The sequence below is a fragment of the Pongo pygmaeus genome, chromosome 4 (assembly GCF_028885625.2).
Source record: "Pongo pygmaeus isolate AG05252 chromosome 4, NHGRI_mPonPyg2-v2.0_pri, whole genome shotgun sequence".
Lineage (NCBI taxonomy): Eukaryota > Metazoa > Chordata > Mammalia > Primates > Hominidae > Pongo > Pongo pygmaeus.
Window position 1 is genome coordinate 63,880,707 of NC_072377.2, and position 21,600 is coordinate 63,902,306.

General features: G+C 36.8%; 1 protein-coding gene across 2 annotated transcripts in view; it reads left to right on the forward strand.

Annotated features, from left to right (window-relative positions):
- The first annotated feature begins 754 nt into the window (after positions 1 to 754).
- Positions 755 to 21,600, forward strand: part of RAB3C (RAB3C, member RAS oncogene family) — a 290,956-nt gene continuing 270,110 nt past the window's right edge. The window contains exon 1 of one of the 2 annotated variants that reach the window (XM_054489820.2): positions 755 to 1,112. In XM_054489820.2, coding sequence (XP_054345795.1) covers positions 1,095 to 1,112 — 18 coding nt within the window. In that variant the 5' untranslated portion in view covers positions 755 to 1,094. Of the gene's footprint in view, positions 1,113 to 1,733; positions 1,930 to 21,600 lie in introns of those variants that run through there. The other variant, XM_054489821.2, reaches the window with a different exon arrangement.

The following is a 21,600-nucleotide window of genomic DNA, read 5'->3' on the forward strand; positions in this document are numbered from 1 at the left end:
ATATGGTAGGTTCCCAATATTAGACTTGCATTATTGAGTCCATATCGTGACATTTTTGAGGTTTGCACCTTTGAAAAAGTGTTACACATAGATTCTTTCAAGACAATGTTTCTCAAATTATGGCAAGGGAACCACTTGCATCAGAATTGCTGGAGTGTTTATTTAAAATGCTAATTTCCAGACCTCTCAAAAGATCTAGTGAATCAATCTCTACCTGTGGCTTAAAAATTTTAACTTTAACCTCCGTCTCAACAGATTTTCAAGTACATTTAAGTTTCAGAACCTCTGTTCTACTGCTGCAATGAAGTTTAAAGCTGATTCAAGTTATTCCTTCCATACCTCCATGCCAATGTCACACTCATTCCTTTTTCACTCTGCCTCCGTTATAATTTTGACTTCATGCCAAGACAGGGCTCATTTGCTGGATGAACAAGGTTTACTTTTAAGAAGAGAGGGCTGTCTCTAGATAGTTACAGAGGACATGGATAGTCATACCTATCAGTCAGCTGACAGGAAAAGGATAAGTCTAACAAAAGTACAGTTCCTAGATTTTAAAACCATTTTTTGAACTAATCTGGGAGGAGTATAGTTGTAATATAAGGAATGACTTTGTGTTAAATAAAGGATAGGATAACTTAATAGAGGTCTCCCATCTCATTCTGTGACGGTGCTTTTGGGTTCCGGTGATGAATGTGTTCATTTTATGTGGCTTGCTCTGGGTAAATAACCCAGTGCCCTATCAGCTCTGCAGCCTGCGGCCAGCGGCTGTGTGTGCGCGCTAATGACTGCGGAAGGTGCCTGGGGGAGGGCCTGGGGAGGGGCTAGCCAGCGCTATCGCGCCCCCGGCACTTCCTAAGAGACTCAGCCCTTTCTCTGCAGCCGCCGCTTGAAGATTCCACGCTTTCCCTCCAGAGGAAAGAAGCCCTCCATCTAAATCAGCTGTCTTCTCCACATCCCTCCTTTTTCTTTCCGCCAGACGCCACCCCTACCCCTTCTATTGTGTTCTGCCTTTTCATTTTAGCCCCGCTTCCTACGTAGAGCCCTAACCTCCTTTGTAGCGAGGGCACTTGAGAATTTCCGAGCCTCGAGTTGTAATGGAGCTGTATGGAAAGGTAAGCAGGCGAAAGGAGTTCCTTGGGGTGCTTAGCCAGAAATCTCGCTTTCACGCACTTCGGTGTGCGGGTTGTGTGTGTGACTATGTACGCGCGCGACTTCTCAATGCAATTATGCGGATAAACCACTTTCCTTATGTGTGAACCATTAATCGTCTTTCTCCCCGACGTTTGCTGAATGAAATTGTAAAACTGCCCCACTCTGCCTAAGGAAACGTAGAAACTTTCCCGATTCGGATGGGGAGGGGGTAGGGCGGAGAGTCCCAGAGACCAGCTCTGGCTTCGTTTGCATTGGAAATTAGCACAAGGTAGTGTCGTTTCCTAATCAGAAAATCACAGTCCACTCCCGAAGGCGATAGTTAGCAAAGAAAAATCTCCAGCTGAGATAAGCTGGGGTCACATTCGCCTGCCCCTAGCGAGGAAAAGAGCAGGGGAGACTGGGAGAGGTAACCGAGGAGCGTTTCGAAAGGAGTACGGAGGCTCCGCGGCCGAGCCCAACTGGCGGATCCAGCCTGTTTAAGGGTTCGCTTGCTTGCCGGGAGTTGTAGTTCACCGCTCGACGGTTTGCCGGGAACACCCGGAGGGCGAGACTACAGCTCCCAGGAGCGCACGGGGCTCCCCGGCAGTACGCGTGTGCGGCGCCAGGAGAGGACAGCTCCAGTGCTGATGTTGGAGCCGGTTAGCGAACCCCAAGAGTGCAGAGTGTGGAGCGTGGAGCGCGCGGACTGTGCACGCTTGACCGGAAGCCCAGACCAGTGCGGTCCTAGCCAGAGAGAAAGGACATTTGCCAACAATGAGACACGAAGCGCCCATGCAGGTGGGTCCATAAAGAAAGAGTGGCCTCGGGAGGAATTGAAAGAGATGCTTTTCCCCTTGCTCCGCGCACAAACAGTTCAACGTAAGGAAAGGTCTAGGCGGTCACCCGCGGAGATGCGGCTCTGTGACATGACCCTGGGAACAGAGTTGGGTTTCTTTACACTCTGTGTGGCTGTGATTGGGGCTGTCTTGATGAGGGATCGGGCTATTCGCAATCTTTCTAGGCTCTGTAATGAGGATAAGAGTGTCTGTCTAAAATGAAAACCCAAGCAAACAAAAGTCAGAGGAGCATGCAATCTCGTGTTGGCATTGATCTCCTCTCTTGGCATCCGGGGTTTGAGATCTCGGTGAAAACTCACAGATTTAAGGCAGATAGATCAGATTCGGGGTGGAAGGCTCCTCACTGGATTTGGCATAGAGCGAATTCCGCTTGGTTAAGGGCGCATTAAATAAAGAGAAGCCAATGTTAGGCTCCTCAAAGTCCCCTTTCTTCAGTTAGGCTCCCAGTATCAGCAAAAAATAGCAAACAGATCGGGGCTTGGCATATCCCTGAGCTATGCCAGCATCACTGTCCACACAACTGGTTTACTCTGTTTTGGAGACAGCCCCCTCTGAGCTTTCCTGTGTTATGTGCCCATTTGTTCTCCGATTCCCCATTTCAATCACATTCTTAGGTTTGTTTCCTTTGCGAAATGCTAAGGATTCCGGTGCAGAAGTACCTCTGCCTAAGCATCTTGCTTAAGTTTTGTTTTTAAGTAAAGATGAGTGATAATTCTTGTCTCTATGTACTACCAGTTAACGTTAAACATCAGCTTGTGTTTATTAATCAAGCAGTGATCCTACTGTGTAACAGAAAGGCATTTTATGAGTGGGGTTGAGAGGAGAATAGAAAACATTATTTGGAATGTGCTTTCTCTCCTGAGAACCCACCTCTGCTGCCAAACCCAACAGTATAAATATTTGACATTAATTCGGACTTCAGCGTTTTCCAACTGGTTTCTTCATGAATCAAGGACTTTAAACATATACTTCGATTTACTTTTAATTTATTTTATGGGTTATGTATATTAAGAAACCCTTACTGGACTGTTAGATGAAAAATCTATAGAATTTAATTGTTTGTTGGGGGATTATATAAGGGAAGTCCTCAAATTACCTATGAGTTATTGAAAATTTGATTTGTTCCAGGGAACAGTGGCCCCTTTGTGTGTCTTCTAATACCTCTATGTGTGACTTAGCTTTTCATTATAGACCTGATGTGAAAAGAATCTGAACAGACAATAAAGGTACAGGCTGTTGCAATCAAGATATATTGGTTTATGATAATTTTCTATTACTGGAGATACTACCAGGAGACAACTGGCTAAATTAATCATATTTAATTATAAGTAAACATTAATTGTAGACTTTAAAAGTAGATCATTATACTTCACTATGTATATGTATATTAAAACATGTACATCTTAAGTTTACACAATAAAAAAGATTTCCAAGAATTTTTGAAAAATAAAGTAGATTGTTAATATTTAAAGTAAACTATATATGCACTGGTACTTTTCAATCAAAATAAATTACGAAAAATTTAACCACACTGTATATCAATTTTGCTTTCTTACAAGAGTTGCTTAGAATGTTCAGAAAGGTCATTAAAATATTACAGAACTGTATTAGTGTTTCAGGAAACAGTTAAAATTATTTTTTGTGTTCACCAACTATGTAGTAGGCACTGTGATTTTCTATTTTAGTCAAAACTTTAATGAAGAACTAAAATAAAAATAAGGTAAAATGAAATTAATTTGCTTGTGGATGGAGTTATTGTCATATTTATAATGTATTTTTAGTCATTGGACTAAGTTTTTGAAATTTAAAATTTCCAAATGCTGTCATGAGTAATGTACATTTTAGGAAATCAAAGACTTTTTTAGCATATTTAATTAAAGCACATACATTAATTCAATTTAACTAATAAACTGTTGTTATGGTGACCCCATCTCCATTATTATCAATTTTCAAAAATATGTAATAAAAAATAGGATAAAAACTATAAGCTTACTCTGAATATTTTAAAGTGACAAGTAATGTTTCAGCACCGATATTTCTGAATTGTAATCACATTTCATGTGACTTTGATATATGACAATGCAACAAGATAAATAATTGACTTTTTTTTCATTTAAAGACTGAACCACATCATCATTTTAAATATATGCCCCAAATATTTTTTTACTTAGGTTGTAGAAGATGACTCACAAGCAAAACCTCATTTTATGGTTTCATAAAATAAGAGATTTCTTCTCTGCTTTTAAAAAATATTTAGTTCATTTGTCGATGTGAAAGAAAATGAGCTTTTTAATGTATTTGCTTATTTCCCAATTTACTTCTTGTATTTTCTTAAATCAAAGAAGCCTTTAAAAATCATGTAAGGTCTTTTAAAAAGCATTTGATGTATCTATATAAATAAGTTGGTGTTCTGTTCAAGGTAGTTATCTTTGATATGTGCATATTTTATGAAGAGTATTTCTTTCTGAATTGAGGGAAAATGAGGGATAATTTTTTTTGTAGTAACTACTAAAATAATATACAATGATAATCTCTGACATCTTTATTTCCTTTCTAACCTAAATAACCAGGAATAGCATTTGGTAAGTGTCCCAAGTGATAGGCTTAGAATTCTAATACAGGAGATGGTCATTTGTGTCTTCTCATTCAGTGTATACATCAATCCTGAGGGCCAAATGAGAAGAGAAATAACAGTTCTCATGACTTGAGGACAAGACTCTGGTTAACAAATTGTCATTTGATTCAGGAGCCACATTGAACAAATTCTAGTTTATCTAGTGCCTTGCCTGTGCCAAGCAGGCACTTAGATTTCGTTATATTTGTGTGTATGTATAAAACAATTTTTATATGTATATCTACTATATAACAATCATACGTGTCTATGGATATATTTTACAAAAGTATTTACAAATATGTTTAAAAATCCTAGCGGTCACTATTACCCTAATTATAGGCATGATCACTTGAACTTATTAAGACTAAATAACTTTCCTACTAGGATAGAGTAAAATTTCTGCCAGATCTCCCTGTCTGGAAAACCCATGTTCTTTCCTCTGTTACTTTTGATTCCCCAAGAAGACATAAATTGGTGGTGTAAAGAATGAGACAACTATTGATACAATTTGAGTCACTCATTTGGTTCAGAAGAAAGAAAAATTGGCCCTGTCTTCTTCTTATAAAATAAACTTGCATAAACTAAACAGAATATTTGAAAAGGGCCAATGTTTTAAAAATGGTTTGCTTCTATCTATTATAATTTCTGGCAGGTTCACGTACTCTCTTACAGGACCAAAGTGGAATTCATTGTCTCTGACTAAATGCTTACTTTTCCGTTTTGTTATCCACAAGCTTTTGGGGTCACTTCATAAATGCAGTCTTCTGACTATTGAGGAAAATTCAAAGAAATATATCTACCCAAAACATGGAGCAGAGTGCCAAAAAAAATGTTTGGCTAAAGATGAGGAGGATTGAAGAAGGACTATAGATGTAGGCTGAAGATGAAGTGGAGCTAAAAACCATCAGTTATATATTAAAGTTAGCCATGCTATACACAACACCAAATTACAAAGAATTAAAGTCTAAATATCACTGTTTTATTTGGCTATGGAAAGTACATGGCATTTTTGCACTTCATTATTGTTGAATTCCTAACCATATCCATCCTCAGTGATCATCCCTCTATCTTTCTGAGAAATGGACATGTAGTCCTCATCCTTTACAGAAACAGAAAATCCCTAATTGACTTTAGAGAAATGAGAAATTCTTCCTTACTCCATTTGGGCTAATTGCTCAAGTATCCACTTTTCTTCTGTAAAAGGAAGTGGAGGATAGCTAGAAAACTTAACCTATAGCAAAAATTCACTTTTGTGGTATAAGAATGCTTTTCCATTGAAACTGCAAAATTATCATAATTTTCTGCTACCATTCTAAGCTTATACTGGAATTTGCAAGTCCTTTCTTCACCATCAGATTCCAGGAAGGAAATATATGTTTATGCTGAGGAATAGGTTTTCTTGAAACTACTCTTGCCCACTCAACTCACTAAATACAAGCAGCTGGGCCACCTCAAAAAAATGTTCTTATATAGATTAAAGGTTTTCCAACCATTTTTCCCTTTTTTAAATTAATGTGGCTCAGAGGTTCTGTGGGAATCATCTTAGTAGGTCAGTCTATTACCAAGGATACTACAGCCTGTGAAGATTAAATCTTTGAGAGTTATTCAGAATAACATAGATCTTTAGCATTTTTCGTTCATTAGTTTATAGGTTTTTAGATAATGTTTATATACATTGAAATGCACAAATCTTAAGTGAACAATTTGATGAATTTTGACAAATGTATAAATCTGTGTAACACACACCACTATAAAGATATAGAACATTTCTAATCATCCCTGAGCGTTCCTTCATGGTTTTTCCTAATTAATTTACCTATGCAGTAAACTTTTTTAGGTGAGACTTGAACTTGAGATCTCTGGGTTCTCCTGCACAGACTAACCAATCACGGCTTAGCTGTGGGATCTTCCTGTGTCTCCTTTCTCCCTGGGAAGGTTCAAAAGTCACTCAGCCCTGCAGAGTGACTTAACCATAAAAGAGTTTGATTTGTTCTAGAACTTTATACAGTTCTGTAGAACATGCAGTATGAACATACTGTGGAACAAAAAAATATGTTCTTGTTTGAGTCTGGCTTATTTCGTTCAGCATAATGTGTATGAGATTCATCCATGTTGTTGCATGTTTCAATAATTCATTCCATTTTATTGCTGAATATTATACTTTTAAAATCAATTTACTATACTTTTAAAATTCATTATCCTGTTTATGAACTTGGAGGTAATTTCTAGTTTGGGGATACTAAGAATAAGGCTATAAATGTTTTTTCTATTGTTCTTTTTTATGATAATATCTTTTCACTTCTCTTGGGTAAATACCTAAAACTAAAATTGCTGGGATAAATGGTAAGTATATATTAAGCTTTATAAGAAACAATAAAATCTTTTGCCAAAGTGGGAGGACCCGAGAGTTTTAGTGGCTCCACATCTTCAACCACGTGTAATGTCAATGGTCTTTTTAGTTTTGGCCACTTGGTAATGAGTGTTTTCTGGTATCTCATTATGATTTAAATTTGAATTTTCCTAATGATGAATGGTTTGTAGTATATTTTTATGTGCTTGTTGGCCACTTGTATATCTTCCCTTGTGAATCATGGGTTTTAACCTTTTATCCATCTGGGGGGGTTGTTTTTATTGTTTAGTTGCAAGAGATTTTTCATCTTCAGTTTAGTCTTTTGTCAAGTCAGGTAGATATATAAATAAAAGTTTCTCCCATTTGGCGGCTTGTATATTCACATTCTAAATAGTACCTTTTGGTTAGGATTTTTTTGAATTTTGATGAAATTTAGGTTAATTAATTATACCTGGGGTCTGTATCCAGACTCTGATCTGTTTGTCCTGACTCTGTGTCCAGAGGCCTTGCTATATTTATTTCTAGTTTTCTTTAAGATTTCATAAGAATTTCAACATAAACTATCATATTATTTGCAAATAGAGATAGTTTATTTCTTCCTTCCCAAAGACTCTCTTTTTTTCCCCATATCTTATTGAATAGAATAGAACAACCAGTATGATGTTGAATAGACGTGATGACAGCGGACATCCTTATCTTGTTCCCCATTTTAGGAGGGAAGGCCTTCCGTTTTTTATCATTAAGTGTGAAATTAGCTATAGGGTTTTGTTACTATGTTTTTTTGTGTTGGTATAGATATTATTTATTATACTGAACAAATTTGATTTCTCGTTTGATGAGAAAATTTGTTTTTAACATAAATGGGTGTTGAATATTGTCAAATGCTTGTTCTACATCTATTGATGTGATTGTGTGGTTTATCTACTTTATTTTGTTGGATTTCATGGATTGATTTTTTAGCTAATCTGGCATTCCTTAGATAAACCCTATTGGTCATGATATATTGTCCTTTCTATATATAGCTGGATTAAGCTTGATTGTATTTTGTTAAGTATTTTTTTGCATTAGTCGTGATGGATATTGGGCTGTGATTTTCTCTTAATGCCTTCATGAAGTTATAGTATTGGAATTATGCTTATAAAACAAGCTGAGAAGTACTCTTTGCCCCTCAGTTTTCTTTTTTTTTTTTTTTTTTTTGGATGTTAAGAAACATTTATTCTTTATTTTTTTATTTTATTTTTTTTTTATTATTATTATTATACTTTAGGTTTTATGGTACATGTGCGCAATGTGCAGGTAAGTTACATATGTATACATGTGCCATGCTGGTGCGCTGCACCCACCAACTCATCATCTAGCATTAGGTATATCTTCCAATGCTATCCCTCCCCCCTCCCCCCACCCCACAACAGCCCCTCAGTTTTCTGAATAATTTTGTTGCATAAGATTAGCATAGTTTGGTTTGTTAAATGTCTACTAGAGTTCACTAGTGAAGCCAGCGGAGCCTGGAGTTTTCTTTCTGAAAATTTTAAATAAGAGTTTTAATTTTTAAAGATTTCATTGATATACTAATATCTCTATTATCTATCTATCTATCTCCCTTTAGTACATTGTATTAGGCAGAATAGCATCCCTCCCAAAATTCTCCATGGCCTAACCCTGTAACATGTGAATAGGTTACATTTCGTAACAGAATGGACTCTGCAGGTATAATTAATATTATAAACTTTCAAATAGGGAGATTAACCTGCATTATCAGGTTGGTCCAATCTAATTACAAGACCTCTTAAAAGTAGAGAACTTTCATTGAAGTCAGAGTGATGTGGCAGAAGTCAGTTTCAAAACATGAAAAGAATTGTTGGGGTGAAGATGAAGAAGGCTGTGTGTCAAGGAAGCAGGGACCTCAGTCCTACAACCACCAGCAACTGGATTATGCTGACTATCTGAATGAGTTTGGAAGTGGAATCTTTCCTAGACTGTCCAGATCAAAACCCAGTCCAGTCAACACACTGATTTAGCTGGGTGGACCTGAGCAAAGTGAGCAGAGGACCTAGCTGAGATATCTGGCTCAGAAAATGATAAGTGGGTGTGGTTTTAAATATCCATTATAACTGCAATAGAAAACTAAATATGCATATAAAAATTTTTCTATTTCATTGTGAGTCAGTTTTGGTAAATTGTGTTTTTCACTTCATTCTTCCAATTTATTAACACAAAATTGTTAAAACTATTTTTATTACCTTTTAAATATCTCTAGGATCTGTAATGATATCCCCTTTCTTTCCTATTACTGATCATCTGAGTTTTCTCCGTCTCTCTCATGCCAGTCTTACTAAATGTTTATATCAGTATTAATGTCAACTTTTACCTTTGTTAATTTTATTTAGTTTGTATTTTATTGATTTTAGCTGTTGTTTTAAAAACTATATTTGTGTTTCTTATACTTACTTAGTAGAACCTTTTCTTTATTTAGATTATTAAGGTATAGATTTGGTTCACTTATTTATTTATTTGTTTATTTATTTATTTTGAAGGCAGAGTCTCACTCTGTTGCCCAGGCTGGAGTGTAGTGGCTGGATCTCAGCTCACCGCAATCTCTACTTCCCGGGTTCGAGCGATTCTCCTGCCTCAGCCTCCTGAGTAGCTGGGAACACAGGCGCCCACCACCACACCCGCTAATTTTTTTTTTTTTTAACAATTTTTTTTTTAAATTATACTTTAGGTTTTATGGTACATGTGCGCAATGTGCAGGTTAGTTACATATGTATACATGTGCCATGCTGGTGCGCTGCACCCACTAACTCGTCATCTAGCATTAGGTATATCTCCCAATGCTATCCCTCCCCCCTCCCCCCACCCCACAACAGTCCCCGAAGTGTGATGTTCCCCTTCCTGTGTCCATGTGTTCTCATTGTTCAATTCCCACCTATGAGTGAGAATATGCAGTGTTTGGTTTTTTGTTCTTGCGATAGTTTACTGAGAATGGTGATTTCCAATTTCATCCATGTCCCTACAAAGGACATGAACTCATCATTTTTGATGGCTGCATAGTATTCCATGGTGTATATATGTGCCACATTTTCTTAATCCAGTCTATCATTGTTGGACATTTGGGTTGGTTCCAAGTCTTTGCTATTGTGAATAATGCCACAATAAACATACGTGTGCATGTGTCTTTATAGCAGCATGATTTATAGTCCTTTGGGTATATACCCAGTAATGGGATGGCTGGGTCGAATGGAATTTCTAGTTCTAGATCCCTGAGGAATCGCCACACTGACTTCCACAATGGTTGAACTACTTTACAGTCCCACCAACAATGTAAAAGTGTTCCTATTTCTCCACATCCTCTCCAGCACCTGTTGTTTCCTGACTTTTTAATGATTGCCATTCTAACTGGTGTGAGATGGTATCTCATTGTGGTTTTGATTTGCATTTCTCTGATGGCCAGTGATGGTGAGCATTTTTTCACGTGTTTTTTGGCTGCATAAATGTCTTCTTTTGAGAAGTGTCTGTTCATGTCCTTTGCCCACTTTTTGATGGGGTTGTTTGTTTTTTTCTTGTAAATTTGTTTGAGTTCATTGTAGATTCTGGATATTAGCCCTTTGTCAGATGAGTAGGTTGGGAAAATTTTCTCCCATTTTGTAGGTTGCCTGTTCACTCTGATGGTAGTTTCCTTTGCTGTGCAGAAGCTCTTTAGTTTAATGAGATCCCATTTGTCAATTTTGGCTTTTGTTGCCATTGCTTTTGGTGTTTTAGACATGAAGTCCTTGCCCATGCCTATGTCCTGAATGGTAATGCCTAGGTTTTCTTCTAGGGTTTTTATGGTTTTAGGTCTAACATGTAAGTCTTTAATCCATCTTGAATTGATTTTTGTATAAGGTGTAAGGAAGGGATCCAGTTTCAGCTTTCTCCATATGGCTAGCCAGTTTTCCCAGCACCATTTATTAAATAGGGAATCCTTTCCCCATTTCTTGTTTTTCTCAGGTTTGTCAAAGATCAGATAGTTGTAGATATGTGGCGTTATTTCTGAGTGCTCTGTTCTGTTCCATTGATCTATATCTCTGTTTTGGTACCAGTACCATGCTGTTTTGGTTACTGTAGCCTTGTAGTATAGTTTGAAGTCAGGTAGCATGATGCCTCCACCTTTGTTCTTTTGGCTTAGGATTGACTTGGTGATGCAGGCTCTTTTTTGGTTCCATATGAACTTTAAAGTAGTTTTTTCCAATTCTGAGAAGAAAGTCATTGGTAGCTTGATGGGGATGGCATTGAATCTGTAAATTACCTTGGGCAGTATGGCCATTTTCACGATATTGATTCTTCCTACCCATGAGCATGGAATGTTCTTCCATTTGTTTGTATCCTCTTTTATTTCCTTGAGCAGTGGTTTGTAGTTCTCCTTGAAGAGGTCCTTCACATCCCTTGTAAGTTGGATTCCTAGGTATTTTATTCTCTTTGAAGCAATTGTGAATGGGAGTTCACTCATGATTTGGCTCTCTGTTTGTCTGTTATTGGTGTATAAGAATGCTTGTGATTTTTGTACGTTGATTTTGTATCCTGAGACTTTGCTGAAGTTGCTTATCAGCTTAAGGAGATTTTGGGCTGAGACAATGGGGTTTTCTAGATATATAATCATGTCATCTGCAAACAGGGACAATTTGACTTCCTCTTTTCCTAATTGAATACCCTTTATTTCCTTCTCCTGCCTAATTGCCCTGGCCAGAACTTCCAACACTATGTTGAATAGAAGTGGTGAGAGAGGGCATCCCTGTCTTGTGCCAGTTTTCAAAGGGAATGCTTCTCAGTTTTTGCCCATTCGGTATGATATTGGCTGTGGGTTTGTCATAGATAGGTCTTATTATTTTGAGATACGTCCCATCAATACCTAATTTATTGAGAGTTTTTAGCATGAAGGGTTGTTGAATTTTGTCAAAGGCCTTTTCTGGATCTATTGAGATAATCATGTGGTTTTTGTCTTTGGTTCTGTTTATATGCTGGATTACATTTATTGATTTGCGTATATTGAACCAGCCTTGCATCCCAGGGATGAAGCCCACTTGATCATGGTGGATAAGCTTTTTGATGTGCTGCTGGATTCGGTTTGCCAGTATTTTATTGAGGATTTTTGCATCAATGTTCATCAAGGATATTGGTCTAAAATTCTCTTTTTTTGTTGTGTCTCTGCCCGGCTTTGGTATCAGGATGATGCTGGCCTCATAAAATGAGTTAGGGAGGATTCCCTCTTTTTCTTTTTATTTGGAATAGTTTCAGAAGGAATGGTACCAGTTCCTCCTTGTACCTCTGGTAGAATTCGGCCGTGAACCCATCTGGTCCTGGACTCTTTTTGGTTGGTAAGCTATTGATTATTGCCACAATTTCAGCTCCTGTTATTGGTCTATTCAGAGATTCAACTTCTTCCTGGTTTAGTCTTGGGAGGGTGTATGTGTTGAGGAATTTATCCATTTCTTCTAGATTTTCTAGTTTATTTGTGTAGAGGTGTTTGTAGTATTCTCTGATGGTAGTTTGTATTTCTGTGGGATCAGTGGTGATATCCCCTTTATCATTTTTTATTGCATCTATTTGATTCTTCTCTCTTTTTTTCTTTATTAATCTTGCTAGCGGTCTATCAATTTTGTTGATCCTTTCAAAAAACCAGCTCCTGGATTCATTAATTTTTTGAAGGGTTTTTTGTGTCTCTATTTCCTTCAGTTCTGCTCTGATTTTAGTTATTTCTTGCCTTCTGCTAGCTTTTGAATGTGTTTGCTCTTGCTTTTCTAGTCCTTTTAATTGTGATGTTAGGGTATCAATTTTGGATCTTTCCTGCTTTCTCTTATGGGCATTTAGTGCTATAAATTTCCCTCTACACACTGCTTTGAATGCGTCCCAGAGATTCTGGTATGTTGTGTCTTTGTTCTCGTTGGTTTCAAAGAACATCTTTATTTCTGCCTTCATTTCGTTATGTACCCAGTAGTCATTCAGGAGCAGGTTGTTCAGTTTCCATGTAGTTGAGCGGTTTTGAGTGAGATTCTTAATCCTGAGTTCTAGCTTGACTGCACTGTGATCTGAGAGATAGTTTGTTATAATTTCTGTTCTTTTACATTTACTGAGGAGAGCTTTACTTCCAACTATGTGGTCAATTTTGGAATAGGTGTGGTGTGGTGCTGAAAAAAATGTATATTCTGTTGATTTGGGGTGGAGAGTTTTGTAGATGTCTATTAGGTCCACTTGGTGCAGAGCTGAGTTCAATTCCTGGGTATCCTTGTTGACTTTCTGTCTCGTTGAACTGTCTAATGTTGACAGTGGGGTGTTAAAGTCTCCCATTATTAATGTGTGGGAGTCTAAGTCTCTTTGTAGGTCACTCAGGACTTGCTTTATGAATCTGGGTGCTCCTGTATTGGGTGCATATATATTTAGGATAGTTGGCTCTTCTTGTTGAATTAATCCCTTTACCATTATGTAATGGCCTTCTTTGTCTCTTTTGATCTTTGTTGGTTTAAAGTCCGTTTTATCAGAGACTAGGATTGCAACCCCTGCCTTTTTTTGTTTTCCATTTGCTTGGTAGATCTTCCTCCATCCTTTTATTTTGAGCCTATGTGTGTCTCTGCACGTGAGATGGGTTTCCTGAATACAGCACACTGATGGGTCTTGACTCTTTATCTAATTTACCAGTCTGTGTCTTTTAATTGGAGCATTTAGTCCATTTACATTTAAAGTTAATATTGTTATGTGTGAATTTGATCCTGTCATTATGATGTTAGCTGGTTATTTTGCTCATTAGTTGATGCAGTCTCTTCCTAGTCTCGATGGTCTTTACATTTTGGCATGATTTTGCAGTGGCTTGTACCGGTTGTGCCTTTCCATGTTTAGCACTTCCTTCAGGAGCTCTTTTAGGGCAGGCCTGGTGGTGACAAAATCTCTCAGCATTTGCTTGTCCATAAAGTATTTCATTTCTCCTTCACTTATGAAGCTTAGTTTGGCTGGATATGAAATTCTGGGTTGAAAATTCTTTTCTTTAAGAATGTTGAATATTGGCCCCCACTCTCTTCTGGCTTGTAGGGTTTCTGCCGAGAGATCCGCTGTTAGTCTGATGGGCTTCCTTTTGAGGGTAACCCGACCTTTATCTCTGGCTGCCCTTAACATTTTTTCCTTCATTTCAACCTTGGTGAATCTGACAATTATGTGTCTTGGAGTTGCTCTTCTCGAGGAGTATCTTTGTGGCGTTCTCTGTATTTCCTGAATCTGAATGTTGGCCTGCCTTGCTAGATTGGGGAAGCTCTCCTGGATAATATCCTGCAGAGTGTTTTCCAACTTGTTTCCATTCTCCCCGTCACGTTCAGGTACACCAATCAGACGTAGATTTGGTCTTTTCATATAGTCCCACATTTCTTGGAGGCTTTGTTCATTTCTTTTTATTCTTTTTTCTCTAAACTTCCCTTCTCGCTTCATTTCATTCATTTCATCTTCCATGGCTGATACCCTTTCTTCCATTTGATCGCATTGGCTCCTTAGGCTTCTGCATTCTTCACGTAGTTCTCGAGCCTTGGTTTTCAGCTCCATCAGCTCCTTTTAGCACTTCTGTGTATTGGTTATTCTAGTTATACATTCTTCTAAATTTTTTTCAAAGTTTTCAACCTCTTTGCCTTTGGTTTGAATATCCTCCCATAGTTCGGAGTAATTTGATCGTCTGAAGCCTTCCTCTCTCAGCTCGTCAAAGTTATTCTCCGTTCAGCTTTGTTCCGTTGCTGGTGAGGAACTGTGTTCCTTTGGAGGAGGAGAGGCACTCTGCTTTTTAGAGTTTCCAGTTTTTCTGCTCTGTTTTTTCCCCATCTTTGTGGTTTTATCTACTTTTGGTCTTTGATGATGGTGATGTATAGATGGGTTTTTGGTGTGGATGTCCTTTCTGTTAGTTTTCTTTCTAACAGACAGGACCCTCAGCTGCAGGTCTGTTGGAGTACCTGGCCGGCCGTGTGAGGTGTCAGTCTGCCCCTGCTGGGGGCACACCCACTAATTTTTGCATTTTTACTAGAGACATAGGGTTTCACCATGTTGGCCAAGCTGGTCTTGAACTCCTGGCCTCAAGTGATCCACCCACTTCAGCCTCCCAAAGTGCTGGGATTACAGGTGTGAGCCACCGCACCTGGCAGGTCACTGATTTTAAATATTTCTTTTCTTCTAATAAAGATAAGCCCTAGAAATCATAAATTTCCCTCTAAGTACTGCTTAAGCTGACAAGCACAAATTTCTGAATGTAGTATTTACATTATATTTTATTTCAAACTCTTTGTCACTTATGATGTTTTTGTTTAATCCAGGGGTTTAAAAGTATATTTAATTTCCAAATACTTGAGTAGTTTTACAGATATTTTATTGATAATGATGACCAGTTAAATTCTATTGCTACTATGGAAGATATTCTTTAAGATTTTAATTTTCTAAAATTGTTGACTTGTTTTTAGTTCAGCATTGGTCTGACTTTATAAACATTCCATGTGTGCTTGTGTGTGCTGTAGTTGTGCAGTGTAGTAGTCTCTAAATATCATTGGAGTTATGGCATTGTGTGGTGTTGCTAAGACCTTTTACATCCTTATCGATTTTTGGTCTATTTATACTATCAATTACTGTTAAAGAGGTTTTCAAATCTCCAGTTATTATTGTCAATTTGCCTACTTATCCTTTTAGTTCTTTTGACTTTTTTCATATATTTTGAGACTCTGTTATTAGGTATACACACATATTTTTAAATGTGTCTGCCTGAGTAATTTTTCCTTTTATATCATGAAATGTCCCACTTTATCTCCAGCAATACTCCTTGTCTTAAAGTCTATCTTGTCTGATATTAATAGAGAATGCAGACACTCTTGCTTTCTTAATAGTATTTTCATGGTATATATATATATATATAATTTTATTTATTTTCAACTTATATGTGTCTTTATATTTAAAGTGTGAATCTTGTGGTCAGTATAGAGTTGGGCTTTTCATTTTTTTCTAGTTTGAAAAATCACTGCCTTTTTCTTGGTCCATTTTCATATATTGCAATTATCAGTATGATTGAATTTAAGTCTACCATTTTGTTTTTTTAAATTTATTCTGTTTCTTTTTCTTTCTCTGTTTTGTTTTTATATTCTTTTTGTCTTAATTACATATTTTTAGGTATTTCAATTCTTGTATTGGCTTTTCTTTTCTTTTTCTATTTTTTTTTTCTCGAGATGGATTTTTGCACTTGTTGCCCAGGCTGGAGTGCAGTGGCACGATCTCGGCTCACTGCAACCTCTGCCTCCCGGGTTCAAGCGATTCTCCTGCCTCAGCTTTCTGAGTAGCTGAAATTACAGGCACGTGCAACCACACCCAGCTAATTTTTGTATTTTTAGTAGAGACAGGGTTTCACCATGTTGGCCAGGCCGATCTCGAACTCCTGACCTCAGGTCATCCACCTGCCTCGGCCTCCTAAAGTGCTGGGATTACAGGTGTGAGCCACTGCACCCAGCCCTCTATGTTGGCTTTTCAACTGTATATCTTTGTATATGTTTGGTGTTTATCCTATGGATTACAATATGCATATTTAACTTATTATATAGTCTGCTTAGGGTTAATATTGTATTACTTCTCATAAAATATAGTAATTTTGCTATGATATAATTTCATTTACCTCATTCTTTGTGAAATTGTTGTCATATGTTACATCTATATTTGTTATAAATCCCCAATAAAGTTTTATAATTTTAGCTTTCAACAGCAATCTGTATTTTTTTAATTAAGAGAAGAAAAAAATGTATATTTATTTATGTTTGGCTTTCACCTATGTACCATTTCTGGTGCTCTTCTTATTTATCTAAATTTCTATCTGGTATCACTTTTCTTCAGCCTGAACAACCTCCATTAGCATTTCCTATAGTATAGATCTGCTGGCAATTCATTCTCTTAGTTTTTGTTCATCTGATAATGGTTTTTGAAAATTTTGCCTTCATTTTTGAATAAGAGTTTTGCCTGCATATGAAATTTCTTGTTGATTTTTTCAGTAATTTAAATATGCTGTTTCATTGCCTGCTGATCTCCTTTATAATGTGAGTTCAGCTGTTCTTCATATTATTGTGCCCTTGTATGTAATGTCATTTTTTTAATCTGACTGTTTTCAAGATATTCTATTTAACTTTGAGTTTAAACAATTTGACTATAATGTGCCTAGATGTGGTTTTATTTATATTTAGTCAGACTGGAGAATTGGATAAGCTTCTCAGATACATAAGTTTATATTTTTCACCTAATTGGAAATATATTTAGCCATTACATCTTTAAGTATTTTTTCATCCAATTATTCTCTTCTTTTTCCTTTTGATATTGCCAATACATGTATGTTAGAATTCTGATATCATCCCACAACTAACTGAGGCTCGGTTCATTAAAAAATTTTTCCTTTTATTCGTCAGATTGTATGATTTCTATTGATTTATTTCAAGTTCAATGACTCTTTCTTCTGTCATCTTCAGTCTTCTTTTAAGCCTATCCAGGAATTGTTCATTTTAGTTATTGTACTTTTCCTTTTAGGCTCAGTAGTGGCTCTTTTTACACTAGAAGCTTGTTTCCAAGTGAAGATAGATATTAACTCTTGGGATGAGGTACTTGAGTATTGAAAGAGGTTAATAAGATTAATTTATAATAGTGTGCAGAAACTAAGGAAGCACAGTAATTAACTGAGCTTCTTATTAAAAAGGTGATAGAGAAATGTAAATAATAATATTAGTGCTTTGATTATCTTTAGATATTTTTGGAAAAATGCTTGTGTTTACATTTTCATGTCTATCATTTAATTACATTTCTGTTGAGCATTGTTCTTGTGATACTATACTTTTTTGTGTGTTTTTCAAATTAAATTGTGGGCTTCAAGATACTTTTTGAAATTTTCACAAGGTGCAAAATTGTAAAAATAAAATAACTTTAAAAATTACTTTCTTTTGCCAACTTACGTATTCCTTAATGGCGTCAACTCTGCAGAAACAAAATGCCTTTTCCACACCAACATGTTTCAGATTGGTTTGAAGTGTGCTGTCAATTCTGTTGAGATAATGAAGTATTTTTGCATTCACTAAACAATGAAGCCATAGGAGTAAGTATTCTAGGTCTTCAGTCCTCTAGTGAATGGTGGAAAGAAAGGGTCAGTAGTTCCCTGCTGCACTCTCCAGAAAGCTGGTTGGCTTGGAGATAGTATTAGTAACTTAGGTCTAGCGACCTTCAAAAAAACCACATTTTATGCCTCCTTGGCCTCCTATCTGAGAAAAACATGGAATCATACCCACTTAACTCCTACACTCTTAGCTTTTTATGTCTGGCTACCCGAATCATAATCTAACGGTAAGAGGTAAGGTCATCAGCCTCTCATCACTTGTATGCTGCCACTTATTTAACTCTAGCTCATCAAAGATCAATGGGTGTTACTTGCTAGCCATCAAGTGACTTGGATGATAGTGAAACTTACAAGCCAACACTGATGAATAATTTCTGTTCAAGTGGCCATAGCTCAAGGGATACTAAAGAGCATGAAGAACAGATATGTTTACCATCTGGCAAATTATGACTCTCCTGTGACTCTCACCTATGGGTGTTAGCTCTAATAGAAGATAGTTTTTCTTTAGAATGTTTGATCCACTGAACACCTGTCTGAGTGGCAGGACTGATTAAAAAGAATAACAGAAACACAGCACACCTGTGATGTGAACGTTCTTTTATGAATGTGCATGGGTGGGTTTGTTCTTTGTAGTAAATAATAGTAGCAGTAGCTTTTGAATGGAAAGCAGGGATAATTATGACTATGAAAGTGGCTTTGTAAGTCATCCTAACTGGTACAGTTATACAATTTGGAAACAAAAACATGTAGACTGTGAATACACAAAGTTTTTCACAGATAATCCAGATATTCCTTTGTCTCATAAGTACATGGACAACAAGGTGCTTGTTCCTACACATGACCTACCTTGATGGATGAAATAAGGGAGGTAAGATATCAAGATCTAGAACCAATATTTATAGCAAATCTCAGGAGGAATTTTTCAATGGCTCTTTTTTTAATGTTTTGATATTTTTTAAATGTTTAGTATTTTTAAAAATGTTTAATGATGAAAACTTATTGGGAAACGGATGTATTAATCTTAACATGTAGGCTTTTTTTTTTACCCCAGTGGGAATTTTTAGAGTACCTTACTAGATATTTTTAGGAGAGGTTTTCCTTATACCACATAGCACTAGATATGTCCATTCTGTTTACTCTTTCTCCTCAGGAAGAGGTATTCTTGTAAGAGCTATTCCTCATTTTGTGTTCTCCATTTGGACACAGGTCTCCTTTAGCTGTCAGTGCTTTCTAATGGAGTGAGGGGGAAGTAAAGCCCGATTGTGTTTATTTTTAAAAATGACTGATGGAGAAATTCAAGGCCTCCTTCCACAGTTTAGCAGAGCAGAGTTGCATAGCTTTGAGAACATATTTACTGCTTCCTACTAGGTTGTCTCTCCTCAAAGTCTAGTAGGGTGCTTGCAGTGAGTTATATCACTGGTCCTCAGAAGGTTCTGGCTTTTACCAGGGCAGAGATAATTGATGAAACACATTTCTCAGAATTCAGCTTGTCTGGGCAGACTGGGCATTGTAGGGTGTAGACCCTTCTCTGCAAGAGTCAACATCATGATGGTGAGATCTGCTGAGCTGTATCACCAAGAGGGGTGTCTGGTGAAGACAGCAGCTGGTGGAGAGCTCTAGGATTATATTTCCATGTTCCCAGGGATCTTGGCCTAAATGTCAGATTACTCAGTCACCTCATAGTATATCCCTGAGGCCTTGACAACATATATGTCTCCTGGCTTCCATATGAATGTTTGTTAATCCAATGATTTCTAAACCTGACTGATGAAAAGAACATATGAAGTGTTTTAAAAAATGACAGATTTCTGGCCTCACTCTAAATGTTCTAATTCTCCAGAATTTCAGTGGAGTTCCGCATGTCTGAGAATTTTGGTTCTAGTGTACCCTAAAAGAATTTCGTTTTGTATTCCTAAATAAAAATGTATCCAACTGGAGAGAACAGGTATTTGAAAACACGATGTCTGGTGTTTTTTGCTGCCAAGAAATGATGAGAAACCTTATGTATATTTTATCATATCCACAAGAAAAGTTTTGAAGGATTCTTTACATTTTGTTGCTAAGAGAGAGGCCCTTCATTTTTACAAATTGACATCTGCATATAGAAAGTGTGAATGTCAAGAATGTTTGATGAGGTTTTTTTTTATGTTTTAAACTTACTTTTGTTTTATCTAAGTTGTATAAGGGGAAGATGGTTGCTTGGCTATTGGGAGGGATGTGGGGTTTGGACTTTCAACCAATTCTCTTGTTTGCATGCCCCAGCCACAACTAGGGTGACCCACCACCTAGCTGGCTGGTTTTAGCACTGAAAGTTCTGCTGTGTACCATGAAACTCCTCATTCCCAGGCAAACCAGGACAATTGGTAACCCTACCATACCCTATAATCGAGACACTTGGTATCTCCAATTCCAAGGCCTTTCCAGGTTCTGCCAGGCAAGAGTTCTTGTGAGGTTTTTCAGCAGGCTTAGGATTCTGCTTTCTCCAGTCTATTCACTTCCAGATTCCAAACTTTTGTTGACCTTTCTTTTCTACTCTTGTCTCCTGTCTATTTCTCTCTGTCTATAAAGATTTTGCTTTTGTGAAATCCCTTTACTATTATTGTAGAGAGGTTTAGGGAAAGGATGGTGATCACCACATATGCAAGATTTTACATATATAGTAAATATATATATAAATATATAATACATAATATATTATATATAAATATATAATGATATATAATACATAATATATTATATTTAAATATATAATATATAATACATAGTATATTATATATAAATTTATAATAATATATAATACATTATATATATATAGCTGAAATATATATATATAGCTGAAAGCCTTTTAATGATTCCCAATATTGAAATAATGATATTGTAGACTTCAGTGATTTTCCAAATTCAGTATTGGAGGTTAAGTTAAACTTTACCCAAACACACTTCAAAGCTGTAGGAGAGGACAGTTTTCCTACAGTGCTGTGAGTTCCTGGGGCTCCCTTTCTTATCTTTTCTTACCACTTGGATTCTTCCCCTTATTAGTCTAGACATGAAACTCAGCTCTCTCCAAGTTTCTACAAAATTCCACTTGCTCTTAAGGATTTCATGAGTTTAGCAGATTTTTAGAAGTTATTCAGTGTCAGGCAGTGTTCTAGGACAAGTCCTATCACAGGGAATATGGCCTTTGGCTACATTCTCCTCGCTGCAGTCTGTCTGGATCACAGAACACTTCTATCTAAACACGATGCCTCAGTGTCTTAGCTTCTACCCCAAGAGGTATATTGATAAATGCTTTTTGTGGCATATCATTACAATTGAAAATAGGGAGAAAATTTAAGTCACCTATTTCAGAAATTATGAAAGTCTCAGGAAAGTGTTGGGTGTTAAAACCTCTTGCCCTCTGAAGTTAGGTAATAAGAGAAAGCATATTCTGTAAAACTGACCATTTGCATTTCAGAGAATAGCATTGGTGGGAATTCAACAAGAAGAATATCAAAGATAATGATGGAAGCCTCACTTGAGCATTTAA